Source organism: Camelus bactrianus, chromosome 31 (genome assembly GCF_048773025.1).
Source record: "Camelus bactrianus isolate YW-2024 breed Bactrian camel chromosome 31, ASM4877302v1, whole genome shotgun sequence".
Classification (NCBI taxonomy): domain Eukaryota; kingdom Metazoa; phylum Chordata; class Mammalia; order Artiodactyla; family Camelidae; genus Camelus; species Camelus bactrianus.
This window is the reverse complement of record NC_133569.1, coordinates 15104783-15122025: the sequence shown is the minus strand read 5'-3', so window position 1 is coordinate 15122025 and position 17243 is coordinate 15104783. Positions and strand designations below refer to the sequence as shown.

Sequence of the window (17243 nt, the reverse complement as noted above, 5' to 3'; positions counted from 1 at the left end):
ACGATGGGTCCTGAGCTGGCCTTCAGCATCCCTGCTCACCGTGCACGTGTCCTTGCAGATGTCGGTGGCGCTGTCTTGTGACCTGTCACAAAATGCAGTGCCCTGGCCTTCTCCCCAGTCACATGTTTCTGGGTTTAATCTGTTCAGATGAGGAATAGTTTAGCATCACAGGCATTTTAAGCCTCTTTGCAGTCATTTAAAAATACTAGTTTTTCGGTCTTTAACCCTGAAGTTACTATATAGCAAGGTGAATATTTTTATAGTATTTTGAACTGCTTTTGCTCTTGGGTATATTGAAGGCTGAGTTTTTGGTTTGGTTTATTCCTTCATCCTATACTCTGTTTTCTTTTTCTTTTTTTTTTATCCCTACTTTTTCTTATTTTTGAAAGGTATCACATTCTTCAGGAGAGCTTAGTCAAACTCGTGGAAGCATGCAATGACCAAACACACAACATGGACCGGTGGCTCAGTAAACTGGAGGCCTCCAACTGGCTGACTCACATCAAGGAGATTCTGACCACCGCCTGCCTGGTGGCTCAGTGCCTAGACAGGTAGAGGGCATCTCAGTGTGCCGGGGCGGGGCGCTCACGCCAGCTGGGCCTTGCTTCCGTCCAGGCCTATGTCTGTGTATTATGTTACAGTCTGTGCCTGCGCTAGGTCTTTGGTTCCCATCGTTTTACTAACAACCACAGAACCGTGGTCAGTGCCGTTCAGTTACCAGCGAACTGTGTGCCTAGAGTCTAGCATTAATTGGTGATGTTTGTTGAATGAGTGTGAACCGTGTACCTATACTTGTCTTCAGTGACTCAGATTTTTTTAAGTACTAAAGGATTTTTTTTTCCTGTAAGATCCTTAAGTTACGAATCTACCAATTTTCCTTTTCTTAAACTGAAAAAGAATGAAAAGATGTTTTCTTATTTCTCTTCAGAGGGCCAAACTTGGCCTTCAAGAAATTTTTGAAATAGCAATGAAAAGAAACATGTAACGTTGTTACACAGTAAATGATCCTTTCTAATGTCTCAGCTGTCTCGTTACAAACTGCCTGTTATGTACAGTTATACCTGGGTCTCAAGTTGAGGAAACCTGACGCTAGTGATGTGATGCATATGAAGCGATTTTGGTTTATTGACTCAGTTGAAGGTTGCTAGTCCTTGAGACTTGAGGCAGAAGACTTGAACAAAGGATGGGTATAAGTTGTTGCAGAAGCTTAGAAAGCCCTTTTTAAGAGGGGGATTCCCGCGGAAGCAATAGGTAGGTAGGTTGCCGCCACAGAGTTGGATGGCACTTTTCTTTGAGACTTTGTTTTATTGATGCTTCCAAGTTAGGGGACTCTATAAATAATTTTTTAATGGTTAGTAGACATTGATAATCGAACGGTTGCTTAAGATCATGTGGTGAGTTAGCGATTTACCACATGGGCACCGGGTGCCACGAATGGGCAGACTCTTGGTGTCAGGAATCCCAGGCTGTCACTATTCTTTGTTTTAGAAAGTGAAGCTCATTCATCTGATAAAATATGGGAGTTAAAGACTAAGGTTCTGTGGCAGAGAAATAAATAACATAGAGTGATATGTTAATATTAAGTGGTTTGGGTTTTTTTAAGCTAAGTTAAAAATATTTCCCCTTACGTACTGAGTGCAGAGGTTTCTGTTTGCTTATGAAACATGAGTTCTAATAGACACTTACAACCACGTTGTCTAAGTTTTCAGTGGAAGTGAGAAGAAGTTACCTTCGTCACAGACGTGTGAAAGTGTCTGTGCGTGGGGAATTAATTAACAGTAGGAGCCAAACATGAAGCTTTAATGGGAAAGTGGTGAGCTCATTTGCCTTTTTTCCATAAGTTCCTTCACTGTCATTTCAATTTAAAAAGGCAGAAGGGGAGGAGAGGTGTAGTTAATTTAGTTTTTGGTGTTTCCTCCCACTCTTCTTAGAACTGTGGGGTCCTGGGCACCTCCTGGGGAGCAGTGTCATTGCCACTGACTTCCTAAATTGACAGCTTTGTGTATATGTGTGTATATTTAAAAATTCTTCCTGCTGTCATGTTTCTCAAAGCATGGTTAGGACTTGTTTCCCAGATCCATTACAGTTCATGAAGGCATCCTTACAGTGAGCTGATGGTGGAAAGAAGAATCAAGGCCAGAGAGATACAGAAAAATAACCTGAAGTGTGTGTTTCTAGGTTTGGTGAGAAAAGACCTTTGTCAGCTATTAAAGCAGAAAAGGTCAGCGTCTACTAGTGTGATGAGGTTTGCTGCCCAGTTTTGTAAAAGAAGAAAAAAATTCAGCTAAACAGTTCTCTGACTTGTTATAACTTAAAAGGGTTCTTGTGATGTGGAATTCGGGACTCACTGGTTTTATATTTTCCCCAAGGGAAGCCCCCTTCATATGCCTTAGTTAGACTCTAAGCCCTGTAGGACAGAGTGGACTCACAAGACTTTGTTAATAATAAACACGCCTTGAGGACAGTATTTCAAAGCTGGTTGACCGTGTTGGGAGTGTCCCATTTGTGCTCTGGGTTTTCCCATCAGGGAAGGAGCATCCATACTGATTCACGGAACAGAAGGAACTGATTCCACACTGCAGGTCACCTCCCTGGCCCAGATCATCTTGGAACCAAGAAGCAGGACCATCCGTGGCTTTGAGGCCTTGATAGAAAGAGAGTGGCTGCAGGTGAGAGAAGCTGTTTGGTCCAGAGAGGAACCGCCCCAACTGGGCTCTGATGCTGGTTTGTGGGAATGGGCATAATGTATGGAATCCTTTTTTTTTTTTTCCTGTCTTGATCCTCATTTTAAGGTTGCCGTGTGTTTTTTGTTTGTTTGTTTTTTGAGTTATAGTCACTTTACGATGTTGTGGTAAATTCCAGTGTAGAGCACAATTTTTCATATGAAATTCTGATTGACTCAGATGTTTAAATTGTATGTTTAGTTTTCTATCTTCCTCTCAATAAATATGTGTCGTCTTTACTGCCTCTCACTTTCCATCTCCCTCTTTGCTTGTATTGCTCACTTGGCACTTCATTTCCTTCACAAATGCTTTGTAGTTGTATTTTGTTACCTGCAGGGGAAACAAAAAGGATGTAAGACATAATCTTGTCTTGCAGAACTTAGTTTTGCTAGAGATAAAAACAGTGCGAGGCGTGTGCTTTAGCGCTGTCTGCCTTCTGCTCGCCTGGCTCCGTTCTGTCGTCTTCCCCGCCAGGTGAAACCCTTCTCCCCCTTTAAGACCCAGCTAAGCGTCGCTGCGTTCATGAGGTCTTTGGGGTCTTAACTTCCTTCATAGGTAAAATTGACCCATTTTCCTCATGCCTTGTTTCCTGAACTAGACCCAAATAAAGTGACTTCTTTGAGTTCAAGGAACCTTGCCCAATTCAGCTGTTTGTCCCTAGAACACAACACAATGCTGTCACATAATGCTGAAGGACAGCTAACATAAAGGTCCCATAAAATAGATTGAAATCCTCCAAGTCAGAGATGAACTTAGAAATGTACGTGCCCGGTGTAACTTAGTACATGATTGTGATTGAAAACAAATATTTAGATGTATCTTGAAAGTGGAAGTATCTCTGGAGAAAAATCATTTCTGGCCCTTCTGGTTACAGTTCATTATTTAACTGTGTTAATGCCATGATGCATATACCATGTCTGCCCACCCTGACAGCTGACCTTTATCTCTGTGTTGAAAATCTATTCAGCTACATTTCTTATGATGCACAGCAGACAAACAAATGAGTATGGCTTACTGATGTATGTATTACCATTTTCATGGGTATCAAAATCCCATCCATGCTGATGGCACTGTCTTTGTCAGATAAAGTAGTATGAGGACCCGAAGAAACAGCAGGTCTGTGAAGTGCCTAGAAGGGCGTAATCTGGGGGACAAGGTCAGCACTCAGGTCCCGGGTGGGCCAGAGAGCCAGATGATTCTTATTTCCTTTGGTCAGTAGATGGCAGGCTCTTCCAAATATTTTTGGGAGAAAATTATTTTGGGAGAAGTTATTTTTGGGGAAATTAAGGACAGCCTTGTCCAATGTAAAAGTATTCCTAGAGTTGTCTTCATGATAGTAACCTTTTTTCGTATGTAATTGAAGGTTTAATGTCAGGAGTGACCCGATGAAGTTTGTGAGAACCCACATTTACCTCTGCTCAGTGGTGAGGCTTGTGGAGCTTAGAGCAGGGATTGGGGGGGGGGTGTCCTTTGTTTTGTACCTGAACAGCTTATGTTCTCTGACTTTGATCCAGATCTCACAGACCTGGAAAGATGGATGTTTCCTGTTCCTGGAGTTCATTATTCTTCTACTTGATATTCCAAGAGCAACTGCAGTTCTTATGGTTGTGTCTTAACTGCGCAGCCTCGTTAAGGATTTGGAAATCAATGTCTTTTTCCTTAGCTGTTGAAAATTGTCTTAAACCAAGAAATCATTAAAGAGCGAATTATATGCTGTTCCCTTTAGTGATAGTTGTGTTGCAGCTATGTGAAATTTGTGACTAGAACGTGCTGTCATGTGACCTCACCAGGAAGTGACTGCCGCGTTTCCGTCTTTTCTCCTAGGCTGGTCACCCATTCCAACAGCGCTGCGCTCAGTCAGCCTATTGTAACAGTCGGCAGAAGTGGGAGTCGCCTGTGTTTCTTCTCTTCTTGGACTGTGTGTGGCAGATTCTTCGTCAGTTCCCTTGTTCTTTTGAGTTTAATGAGAATTTCCTCATCATGCTCTTTGAGCATGCGTATGCCTCGCAGTTTGGAACATTTCTGGGCAACAATGAAAGTGAAAGGTGGGTACACTGCTCACAGGGGGGCCATTTCGTTTTTAGTTGTTTTGGTCACTTCCTAGAAGAGACCAGGGTTTCGTTCTGCATTAATGTTATTTATAAGATGGTAGAGGTTACAGTTAATATAAATTAAGTTACATGAAGTGTGTTCTTAGTATGAGCCTGTCACATGCTAGGTGAGAACACATCCTGAATTTCGTTCTGTTAGATTAAAATTAGTCCATACGCTGATTTAACAGCTTTGAGTAGACTGGGCGGCCATTTTAGATGCTGGAGCACAGTCTCTTACCTCTGGGAGAAGCTCTAACGTATAGTCCAGCTCTGCTCTCCGTCCAGTTTCACAGATTAGGAAGAGAAGGGCCATGGAGGTGAGTCACCTGTCCAGTGACACACAGCCAGTCAGGCACCAGAAGAATGGCCTTCCCACTCCTGCTGTAGACTTCCTTTCCTCTTTTACGTCGAGAAATTGTCCTCCGGCCCAGAGTGACAGTCGTGCTTCTTAGTTCACATGCCATCAAGTTTATGGGTTTAAGTGGGAGGTTTATACCAGAATGACCATTAAAGCTGCTGAACTGGTACTCTCATTTGGGGACAATCAAAAGGCTTCCTCCAGGTAGGAGGCAGGATTTGTCCCTTGGCTGGTAGCTGGCATCATTTAATTGAATAATAAATTTAAACAATAGTTTTCACAAAAGAATGGAATTACTGCATCTTTACCGGTTTAAAATTTAAGCACATAGTGCAATACTTGTTTTTCACTTAAGTCTGGATTGGCAAATTTTTTGACTTTTTTTTTTTTTATGGATTTTGTCTTCTGAAGTAGGGGAAATTTAGAACTATTTACTCTAGAAAGTTGTCCATCACCACAGAGTCCTCATTGTACTCTGGTTATTGTAGCCACATGTGATTTGTGCGATCAGTTTGACTAATTTCATGGATGTGTTTATAATTTACTCTGTTTCTTCTGTACCCTCAGCGGTATTTGCTCTGAGTATTTTCCTTGACAGTAGTATGTAATTGGGACAGGATTAACTTGTTCAAGCTGAAATGCCTTATGTTGGCATTGCAAAATTGAACCTGTGTAAAAACACTCGGGTGGATTGCAGGTAGGGATTATCCTGGGCTGTTCATTCATAGTTTAGGCTTAAATGAATCTTTTGAACATTGTACCTCAGTTTTTTTCAATTAATGAAATGTATTTGGGTATTTTAATATCATTTTAAATTAGCTTTCTAGTAATAATTATCTTATTTTACTTGTAATCATTATATTATACAGAAGAACAGGCCTACTTCCAAAAAGTAGGATTTGAATTGACTTGGGATGGAAATGCCATAAATGTTGCCCTTTCCACCCCAGATACTATTCTTTAACATCACAGTTAATCCAAAGAAAATATAAGCTATTGATAATTTTTTCCTGTTTTTCCTTGTTAACAATAGATGAAAGGGTTAATGCTTCCTGACTTCAGGGTTCTGTTCTCTCTTCTAAAACCTAGAATTTTGCTGCTCAGAATAGAGTTTAATTAGAAGAAATGACCTAAGAGAAAGCAATGATCACACTTTTTTTTCCTTTTAAATTTTATATACAAAAGAATAAGAGCTTTTAAGGTTTGTTATGAATACAAAGTCTAAAATTACTTGAACTTTGTGAATTTGGCAGATTGAAATATTAACTGGCCTTATTGTAAAAAATCTTTAAAAACCACTGAAACTTCTTGGTAAAAGTTGACTTCAATTAAAAGGGAAGATGTTACCTTTTTAAAAACAGCTTTATTGAGATACAATGCATTTACTATAATATTCACCCGTTTAAAGGGTATTTATTCAGCAGTTTTTAACATATGGTATATTCAGAGCTGTACAACCATCACTGCACCTAATTTTAGAACATTTTCATCACCCCTAAAACAAACCCCATATCCACCAGCAGTTACTATTCATTCTCCTTCCCTCCCTCCTCTACGCTGATAACCAGTAATCTGCTCTTGCAAATCCATAAATTTGCCTCTTTGAGTATTTCATATAAATGGAATCCTACAATATGTGGTCTTTTGTGATTGGCTTCTTTCAAGGTTCAGCCACGTTGTAGAATGGCTTGTTTCACCTTTTGGCTGCCATGAATAATGCTGCATTAAGCATTTGTATGTAGGTTTTTGTGTGGACACATACTCATTTATCTTAGATGTAAACCTAGGGTTGTAATTGTGTGTCATATGGTAACTCTGGCCTTTTGAGGAGCTGTGAAACAACGCGGCAGCACCATTTTACATTCCCACCAGCAAAGTATGAGGGCTCCGCTTTCTCCATGTCTTCACCGTTTTTTATTGTCTGCCCTTTTGATGTAGTCACCCTAGGTGGCTGTAAAGTGGTGTAAACCTCATTTTAGTGATTTGCATAAAAATTTATTGAAGTTTGTTTTGTGACCTAACGTGTGGTCTGTGCTGGAGAATGTTCGTGCACACTTGAGAGGAATGTGTGTACTGCTGTACAGTATTCTATATTTGTCTTATATACTGTGTAAGTCCTGTGTTTCCTTATTTATCTTCTGTCTAGTTGTTCTGTACGTTTGCAAAAGTGGGATAGTGAAATCCTCAGCTATATTATAGGATTGTCTATTTTTGTGTTCCGTTATGTCAGTTTTTGATTCATATATTTTGTGGCTCAGGTGCAACATACATATGTATTTATAATTACATCTTTTTATTTTTTATTATTATTTTTTAAAAATAATTATTATATCTTCTTGATGGATTAACTTTCTTTCCAGCTTTGGAAGACTGTAAAACAGTTTTTTTGTTGTTGTTGTTGACAGTTAAAATGCTGATTGAATTCTCTGATGAATATTTTTATTTTACGATATCTTGTTCCTCTGCTGAAAGTCTCGTGTTCTGCCTTCTAACATACTTAGAAAAGAAAGTGTCCTGTTGGAAGGAGCGCTTAATAGTAGTCGTCATAAGTTAATTGCTGTAATGGTAATTTCCTTTCTTGATCAGATGTAAGTTGAAGCTACAGCAGAAAACGATGTCTCTGTGGTCCTGGGTCAACCGGCCCAGTGAACTGAGCAAGTTCACCAACCCTCTCTTTGAAGCCAACAATCTTGTCATCTGGCCTTCGGTTGCTCCACAGAGCCTTCAGCTGTGGGAGGGTAAGCTGTGCATCCTTTGCAAACCTTTTGTTAATGGTCTAGGCCGTCCTCTCGATGCCTGTGAGTGCGCACTGCTGACACTGGCAGGTGGTGAGGTGGACCTGACCTCCGACCTGTGTGCGGTTGTCATTGCTCAGTGTAGGCAGTGTTCTCTCTCTCCTGTCTGCTGGCTTGTTGCAGCTCTTTTCAGTCCCCACTTGGGAAGCTGACAGTGATCCTTTAGTGGATACTGCTGTTTATTTTGGATATTTTCTCTCGATGAGAAGGTACATTACTTTTTAAAATTATGACGAAAACACACAAAACTTACCAACTTTAAACCATCTTTAAATGTGCAGTTCACTATGAAGTGTATCACATTGTTGTGAAACAGGCCTCCAGAGCTTTTCATCTTGCAAACCTGAAACTCTGTGTTCACTAAGTGACAGCTTCCCAGTGCCCCTCTCCAGCCCCAGGCAACCACCATTCTGCTTTCCCCTGGCCGTGACCACTCTAGGACCTCATGTAAGTGGAACCAGACAGTGTTTGTCCTTCTGTACTGGCTTGTTTCACTTAACATAATTAATGTAGTAGCTTGGGACAGGATTTTTTTCCACTTTAAGACTGAATAATTTCCCATTGTATGTATATACCACATTTTGTTTATCCATTCATACGTCAGTGAGCACTTGAGTTGCTTCCATCTTCTGGCGCACAGGTATGCAGATATCTCTCCGAGACTCTGCTTTCCATTCTTTTGTGTCTGTAAACCGGGTAGAATTGCTGGATCATACGATAATTTAATATTTTGAGGACCTGCGTACTGTTTTCCATAATGATTGCACTGCATACTGTTTTCCGTAATGATTGCACCATTTTACAATCCCACCACCATGTTGTGCACAAGTGTTCAGTTTTTCCACATCTTCTCCAGTACTTGTTACTTTCTGGGTTTTTTCCCCATTTTGGTGGTGACCGTCCTAATGGGTGTGAGGGAAAGTTCATTCGTTTTTGGTAAGAAAGTGGTAGGTGGTTGGTTCAGGAGTAAACCGTACGCTCCTAGGAGCTGGTTTCTGTTACTTTAGTAAGTAGTCATTAGGTTCTTCTGTTAAATGCCATTTAAGGCTTCACGAGCTAGTCATTCTATTAAGTTTCCATAAATCTGCGTGTACACCGTCCATCACTGCAGCAACACAGGCATCTCGTTGTTTATGTGAAACAGTAATCCAGGCTTCACTTTCAGATCTGTTCTAAAGAAGATGCTTTACCTACATTAATTTTTCAGATTCCTGAAGCTTATCTCCTTAAATACCAAAGCTTATTTAAAAAATAAATAAAATCTATCTAAAATATGTTATGCATTCATTAAACAAAGACTATAAAATGCCGTTTAATTTCCTTTCAGTCATTTTGAAGGTGGTAAGTACATCTTTATCCATCTTTGTATTGAACAGCAAAAGGCATACATTGCAGGAATGGTAGCTGTTGGATAAACTGTGCTGAACCACCATGAAAGTCAGTTATTCTACCAGGTTCTGACAAATTCTGCTCTCAAGGACAACTCTTGTGTGGGACCTGTTTGCTTTTTGCGTGTAAAGGGTTCTCAGATGGCTTTGCTTCCTTGGTTTGAGACCAAGCCTGTTTCTGTCCCTTCTCTGGCTTCCACCTCTCAGAGCTGTTCTGCTTGGCGAGTCTGTCCTCAGCTGCGCCCTCCCCTCAGTTCATGCCTCTGACCTTCTCTGTCGAGGTGTCCGCTGGTTAGAATGGTGGGGAAGCGCTCACCGATAGTCTTGCGCTTCTCTGAGCCTGAGCTTCAGTGCCCTGGGGACTTGGGGCTGCTCAGAGCTTCTCCTGGCTTGCTTTCTTGATTGTTTAGACAGTCAGGTGTGCAGGACAAGCGATCTCTTAAATGAGAGATTACAAATGCTGCACTTCTTATTTAAGACTTCTGGGGCACCTTGTCTAAAAGCCACTTTCCTGTTTAACAACTGAAGTAGGAGACTAGCTACTTGTGAGGAAGACCAGATTGGGGGTCGGGTGGCATAAAGGACAGCTTAACTAGTGTCTACCACAGCTCCCTGAGAGTTCAGGGATTACACGATAGAAGAAAATTTGTGTTGTTCTGTGAATGAATTCCTGCTAGTCCATTAAGAACAGGGTTTCACTGTGTATTTACTGTCTGCTCAAATTAGACCTGGAAGAAAGTCTGTGTGAGGTGGAATACTCTCATGGTAGGTACATGGGTTGCATACTGAGACTACTCCGGCCTGAAAATGTCTCTCTGCTGTTTGCATTTTGTATTGTACTGAACCATTAAGAAATTCCTGTATTGAAGGACAGGATTTTCAAAATAAGCTCATTAAATAGGAAAATCAACACAGGTCAGTCAGTTTTTAGGCTGTGTTCCTATTTTTCCTCTCTGAGAGTACCATTTGGACACCACGAGACTCTCTAGGGCACAAGGCAGCTTGTAGAAAGGGTTTTTACTCAATCATAAAACCTCTGTGAACTTGCCAGCTGCTGGCACGTCGCAGCCTGAATAGTGTTTGTACTTCCTGACTTGAATGTCTTTAAGCCATTATTTTGGGATGGTATCGCTAACGTACGTCTGTGTAGAAGAGAAAATGTCTTTCACTCCGTGATAAAAGGATAATTATTGTTATCTGGGGAAGGAGGCAATTGCCTGCAGAACTGGAAGATTGTCTCCTAAGTAACAGAGAGGGAGAGAGCGCACTGAAGTCCAGGCTTTTCAGTGACAGCTTTGTGGCTTTGCTTTTCCCGTAACCACCACCTGTACAGGGAAAGTGATTTCACACATGTACGAGGTCTTACAGTTCTGGGTAAAGGTCTTTAATTTTTTTTTTTAATTTGTATTGTGAAATTGGAAAGTTTATGGTTAACTTGTATTCCTGAATATATCAGAGAACAGTTTTTGATCTATTTTACAGTTTTGTGGGGTTTTTTGAAGAATTAATGAGCATGTACACAGTGACTTATTAAGTGCTGTAGTTAATTGTACTCTTTCAATACCTCAGGGTTTCTGTATATTTGAGAGTATAATAAAACACACATGTGAATTGTGAGATAAAAAAAAAAACAGAATTATAATGCATGGGACTCCCTATTACCCACAATTATAATGTTAATCCGTTGTGTGTATCTTTTCCCTCCTGTGTTCCTGTCCTGGATTCAATAGGTATTTTCCTACGTTGGAACAGATCCTCCAGGTACTTGGATGAAGCATATGAAGAAATGGTTAACATCATTGAATATAACAGGGCATTGCAGGCGAAAGTGAATATCCTTAGGAGGCAGCTGGCAGAACTGGAGACTGAGGATGGGATGCAGCAGAGCCCCTGAATTGAGGAGCCCCATGCCCCGGAAGGACCGTCCGTCCGCTGGCCCACCTATCTCTCCTTTGCCCTTCAGTTCACTTTCACACAGTAGCCTTGAACTTAAGGCTTTAGATGTGAGAACCTTCTAATTTAATGGGGTTCTCAGTACTTTATGAATGAAACGTACTATAGTTACTCATGTTTCATGTGGCCTGCGAGTCATCTTCACTTTGGGAGCAGGAAGGAGGTGCTAGTAATTTTATTTTATGTGAAACAGGTGACCTATTTAATGCCATTTGTGTTATATGCCATTTTAGCATAAGCCTTTTTCTCTGCGTCCACTTCCCAAACAGTGCTCCAGACCAGTCAAGGACATGATTAATCTCTTTAGGGAGTATTGTTAGTTTAAAAAAGGATCAGACTTTTAAACACTCCAAATACAGAAATATTTTCAAACTTGAAATGGTTGGTAAACCAAGAATTTTGTGTCTAATATGCTGTTTGCAATATCTTTGCCACATAATGTAGCCATTCTCTTTAAAATAGTTTTGTACTGACAGAGCTGAATTCATTCTCATTCTGCTTTGTCAGGAAAGGAAAATCGGAATATTTATTCAAGGTAAATTATTTTTACAAGGGCAGTAGTTATAGTCCTCTGATATTTACCTTAAGAAGTAAATTTATTTTAACAGTAGACAAAAGTATGTGCAATGCAGAAAAAAATAGGAATTTTTACTGATAAGGTATCATTAGTGTTGAATTGGTTTTTCAGGGTTTTGACCATCCATACAAATGTGTATCGAATGCTGGGTGTAACATTAAACCATCATTTAGAATAGATGTCGATTTGTTATAATTAAGCTACAAATATGGTTTCTTTAAACCAGAGATGCACTGCCCTTGTCTCAAGTTCTTACTGCACTGGTTTATGTATGTTATGTGTATGTTTTATCGTGTTCTGTTTTATTTTTAAATATTCTAAGAGTTTACTAATACGAACGTTAAAATTTTCACATTGGCTCGAGCTGTTTGAAAATTTACCATGACTCTGCTGGTTTGTCCATTGTGTTAGGCAAATACAGTTTTAAGTGGAGGCGAAAGTTTATGAACATGTTGCAGCTATGTTTTAAACTTCAGAAGCCAGTTTGAATGTCTCAACGTTACAGAAACAGTGAGGACTGTATGCTGTGCTGGTTTATGCCTGCAACTCTAAAAGTTGGTAGTTTGGTGCTTTCCACGTACATTTTTGTTTTGTGGCACTGCTCATTTTAACAAAAACTATCAATTCTGGTTTTCCTTTGAAAGGATAATTGAAGAGTAATCCTCAGTACTATTTCCATCCCATCTGTATATAACCATTTCATTGTAAAACACCAAAACTGAATCCTGCTTTAGAGCTGTATATTAAGTTAAAAATAAAATCCTTAAAAACCTACCCCAGCAAAATCAATGGCCACATTCAGAGGCCTTAGAAAGCCCATCTCCAGCTTTAGAAATACTTTCTATCTCCAGTTTCCCAACCTTTGTCTTTCTTCTGTTTCCTCAGACTTGTAGCAGAAGGCTGGGCAAGAATCCGTAGTCAGAGCTCTCTTGGGAAATGTGTCTTCCTTCCGTAAGCTCAGTTTAACTCCTGACCTGTTTTCTTGGCCATAGTTGTGAGTCTTGGGGCATTAGAGCCCCCATCGAAAGGCCAAGGCAAGGAGCAAAGAAGACGCACTTTTCTTGCTCTGAATATCTCTGTGTTGTGTGAAATGTCTATTGATTTTTTTTAAAGAGGAAACACCCCAGCTTTTTTTAGGGCCCTCAGAATTGCAGAAGGAACCTTTCCTCCTCAGTTAACAGACCCATAAGGAAAACCATCTAGAGATGTTTTTAGCAATTCTTTAGAAGGGATTCCCGCTGGTGATGCTGACCGGCCATGAGGGTCCCGTGGGTGGGAACTGTGGAGGGGGTTCTTCTCAGGCTGGTCGTGGAGAAGTCGTGTGCCATCAGTTTACGCCTGTCTTCCTGGTGAACGTTTTCTGTGTGAGCGAGAGCGCAGTAACCATTTCATGCTTCACTTTTTTTTCTTTCTCTCGTTGAGACAGCAATCATAAGCTGTCTGGAGAAGTTTGTGTTATAGTATTAATTTATAATTAGGGATTGTCCAAACCTCAGTTCTGTTTACAGGGTGTGAAAACAAACTTTGGTGTCAGTGCACTTTCAAAGGGGTCATCTAATAACGCAAATATTAAGGTTTCCCCAAACTTGAGAACTTTGTCAAAAACAACTGCTTTATCAGTATAATCTGAAGAAAGTTTTTAGTAATACTATTAAGGAGCTCATCCCTTGGATGAAAGGAACAAGTGCGATGGATGTACTCATGAGAAGATACTTCTTAAAGGTTCAGTTTGGAGAACTGTCTTTGATAAATGTGGCGTGTTTATTTATAGTGAAGGTTTGCATTTTGGGGATGTAGAAAAGCAGGCTCCACAAGAATATTTTAAAAATACAAAGGATTGTTATCATCCTCTGTCAGCAGTACAGGGGTCCTTAGGTTTAAATTAATAATTTTTTTTAAATCAGAAGAACATAGTTGGTTGATTATATAAAAATACTGAAACTTTTTGGGTGGTAAGACTTTTCGGTAATTAATTGTTTGAAATTTTTCATTCTGATTTTATTAAATCAGAAGAAAAAAACGGAAATTATAAAACCTGATAGGTTTAAAACAACCTACAAATGTATTTTATTTCTCAGAAAAATAAGGCCTTTTGAAGAAAAGTTTTTGAAGTAATTTTTGGGAAAACTTTGGGAGACATAATCATTCAAGTTCCTTTATGGGGAATTTTAACATTTATCTTTGAACTCCAAAGCCTGATTTTGTAGAGGTGATATGTCATTGCTTTTCATCTTAAAGGGTAGAATTTCGGGGAGATTCTGATCTTTGATTTAGTCAGTATTTATGTTAAATTAAAAAATCAGTGTCATGGAAAAGATTTGACCAGTAGTTGTCCCTTGACAGCTGTTGTTGCATTTTAAAAATTCTTTAAAAATTTAAAGATGTAACTCTTGAAGTTGTCTGGTTTCAAGATTAGCGATTTTAATTGTCAGTCTTCCCTAGGTCATCAGATTCACTTACTATCAGACCTGAACCTGGGGCCCCATCTTGGTATTGACCAGATTTAATGAATGAAACTGCATGAGGGTGTTATGAGCACTCTTTATCAGAGAGCTGTTTCCTGGACAAAAAAATGGGCAATGTTTAGAATAGTTAATCCCCTGTTCTGGAAGCTTGGAGAAGGAACTCATTCAGTATACCTAATACAGGTTTGTCCTGTGCCTCCGACAGCATGGGTTAGTTTTCTTACTGTTTACATGGCTCGCATCTTTTCCCCCTCCACAGCTGGTACCCTCAGTTATTACTTGGTAGCATTTCTGTGTGATTCACCGTCTAAACAAAAAATAGACTGATTTCTACATCAAAATTTATTCTCAAATGATATGAAAGCTAATTTCCTGGTAGTGTCAGCTTTCTAATTTTGGTTTACTTGAATAAAACTACTTCTGCCTTCACTGAGTCTTTATAATCCAGTGTCCATAGCATTTTCTTCCTTTAAACCACTGATAGCCAAGAAGAGACCCCCTGAAACTCCATGGCTAGGTTTCAGAAAGCCTGAACTTGTTACCTAAGTTCCCTTCAAGAAATCTCACAGCCTGTGTTTGAACTGCACTGCAGAACTGCAGTTTGTGCTGGAGTTAGTGGAAAGATAACAGGGCTCACTGGAGATGCTACATTGTCCTGAAAAAGAGCTTCCTGTCTTCTAGAGCTGTTCTGTTTAACCATCTGTGAGCATACAAATTGTGCAACACCGCCTGTGTCTGTCTGCCCAAGACATTTGCTTCACTTCTCAAATGCACATATCTTTGGAGAGGAGACTTATTCCACATAGACACCCCCTGAGTTCTGTTTAGAATCCTTATAGGTCTATTACCATCTACACTGAAAATATACTTGTACAGCTTAGATATTTTAAAAAAAAAAGTATGTATTTCTTCAATAGCCAGGCATTTGGATTGTACTCTTGATATATTTGAATGTGACTATTGGATTTAAGTGCACTATTATTCATGTCTTACACAATAAAATTGCACTGTATGCCAAATGTGTCTATAATGTATGCTTTGCTAAAACCTCAGAGTGCTGTAACATACATACAGGTTTCAGTATTGTGAACCTGTCTGCATACAGGGGAAAATTCTGAAATCTGTTAAGTCTGTGTAACATTTTAATAATATTTGTCATGTTCCCTTAAGTGATGAGGTCACTTATTGGCTAAGGCTGGAATCGTTTATGCCAAGTTGGCTACTTTGTCAAGCCTGGTTTATTGAATTGAGAAACAGTCTTGTCAAACACGGTACTGTTACCTTAGTGCATAAGATTTGTGTGTTGCATCTCCCTCTGCCTCAGAGGACTGTTGCACAGATGCTAGTGTTAAATTTCTACAGAATGGTAATAAAATTTGAATACATTCAAATGCAGTAAATTAGATCTGTAGGCTAATTTTTTCCCCAATTATCTGTGAAGATTTTGGCAATGTCTTGATTAAAATTGCTATATATATTTGGACTTTATATTTTGAAAAAATTCAGATCTACAAAAAAGTTGCACAAAACAGTGATCTCCCATATACTGTTCACCTAGATTGAATAGTTAACTTTTTTTTTTTACATTTGTATTTAACACTCTTGAGTGTGTAAGTGTCATTATTTTGCTGAAACATTTGCGGGAGAGCTGCAGACATCGTGACCTTGCCACCTAAGTACTTCACGGGTATCTCCCAAGAATTAGGAGTGTGTATTATGTATACTACTTATTCAGTACATAGTGATATGAATAAATCAGTGAGGGAAAATCTCCCCTAAGTAGAATGCCCAGTATGAAATGTAGGAAAAATGATGACATTAGAAAGTCATTATTTGGCAATAATTACAATAGTAACTGAGGTAGGGAGTCATGGTCAGTGGCTACTAAACCAGCAGGTAAAAGTTTGTGAGCAAAAGCATGTAGTCGCAAAGTATCTTTCCATAAAATTCTTATTAGTTACAAAAAGAAAGACGGTAACTTTACAGGAAAGGAACTTAGTAGGCATCACCTTATCCAAACACAATTAACATCACTAGTAATGGAACATACCAACATCATGTGCCTTCTGATAGGATCTACTGAGAATACAGCATCAATTTTATGGCATTTTTGCAAAAACAAAAAGCACAACCTGAATCTAATTATGAGGTAACATCAGGCAAACTTTAAATTGACATTCTACAAAATAAGTGTATTCTTTTTAAAAAAAAAAAGTATGTTGCTTATAGAGAAAAAGGAAAGACTGAAAAACTTTGTAAGTTTGAAATTATTTTTTAAAAGTTCAAAAGCAAAAAGTTAATAGGGAATAGCAGATGGTATCCATGTAAGGCTATAAAATTAAAATGAGAATCAAAATATTTCAGCTGATGAAAATCATCCCCCAATAAATGGAACACTAAGCGGAAGAAAACTGTGAGACTTCCCAAAAGGAATAAATACCTTTAAACAAAACATCCATATATGATACGGAAAAACACCTCAAATGAGAAATTACAAAACTCAGAACAGAAATAAACCAAAAGTAAACCAGGAAGTTAGAAAACAAGAGTTGAATGAATTCAGGAATGAATTTGAGGAATAAAAAAGTCATCTTGAAGGTGAAATTACAAGGTACTCAAGGGGGAAAAGGTTCAACTGAAGATTTATTAAACAGTATTGAAGAAAAGTGTGAAAGGTCAAGCATGAAAAAAAAAAATCAAGCAAAAAGGATCAGCGAGGAAGGAATGAACACAGAGAACACACAGAGAAGGGCCAGTGTCTGAGTAATTAGCATCCCTGAAGGAGAAAAACAAAACAATGGAACAGGACTCATATTTAAACCTATAATCTAAGAAGTGCTTCCAGAAATAAAAGGTCTGAGTGGAATTGGATCCAGATTGGTCAGCTTCAA

At 39.2% G+C, this 17243-nt stretch overlaps 1 protein-coding gene across 1 annotated transcript in view; it reads left to right on the top strand.

The window, feature by feature from the left end:
* Positions 1-15371, top strand: part of MTMR9 (myotubularin related protein 9) — a 31227-nt gene extending 15856 nt beyond the window's left edge. Inside the window, exons 6-10 of the mRNA XM_010967832.3 lie at positions 390-551; positions 2528-2669; positions 4548-4768; positions 7761-7912; positions 11088-15371. Coding sequence (XP_010966134.1) covers positions 390-551; positions 2528-2669; positions 4548-4768; positions 7761-7912; positions 11088-11251 — 841 coding nt within the window. The 3' untranslated portion in view covers positions 11252-15371. The remainder of the gene's footprint in view (positions 1-389; positions 552-2527; positions 2670-4547; positions 4769-7760; positions 7913-11087) is intronic.
* The last annotated feature ends 1872 nt before the right edge of the window (positions 15372-17243 follow it).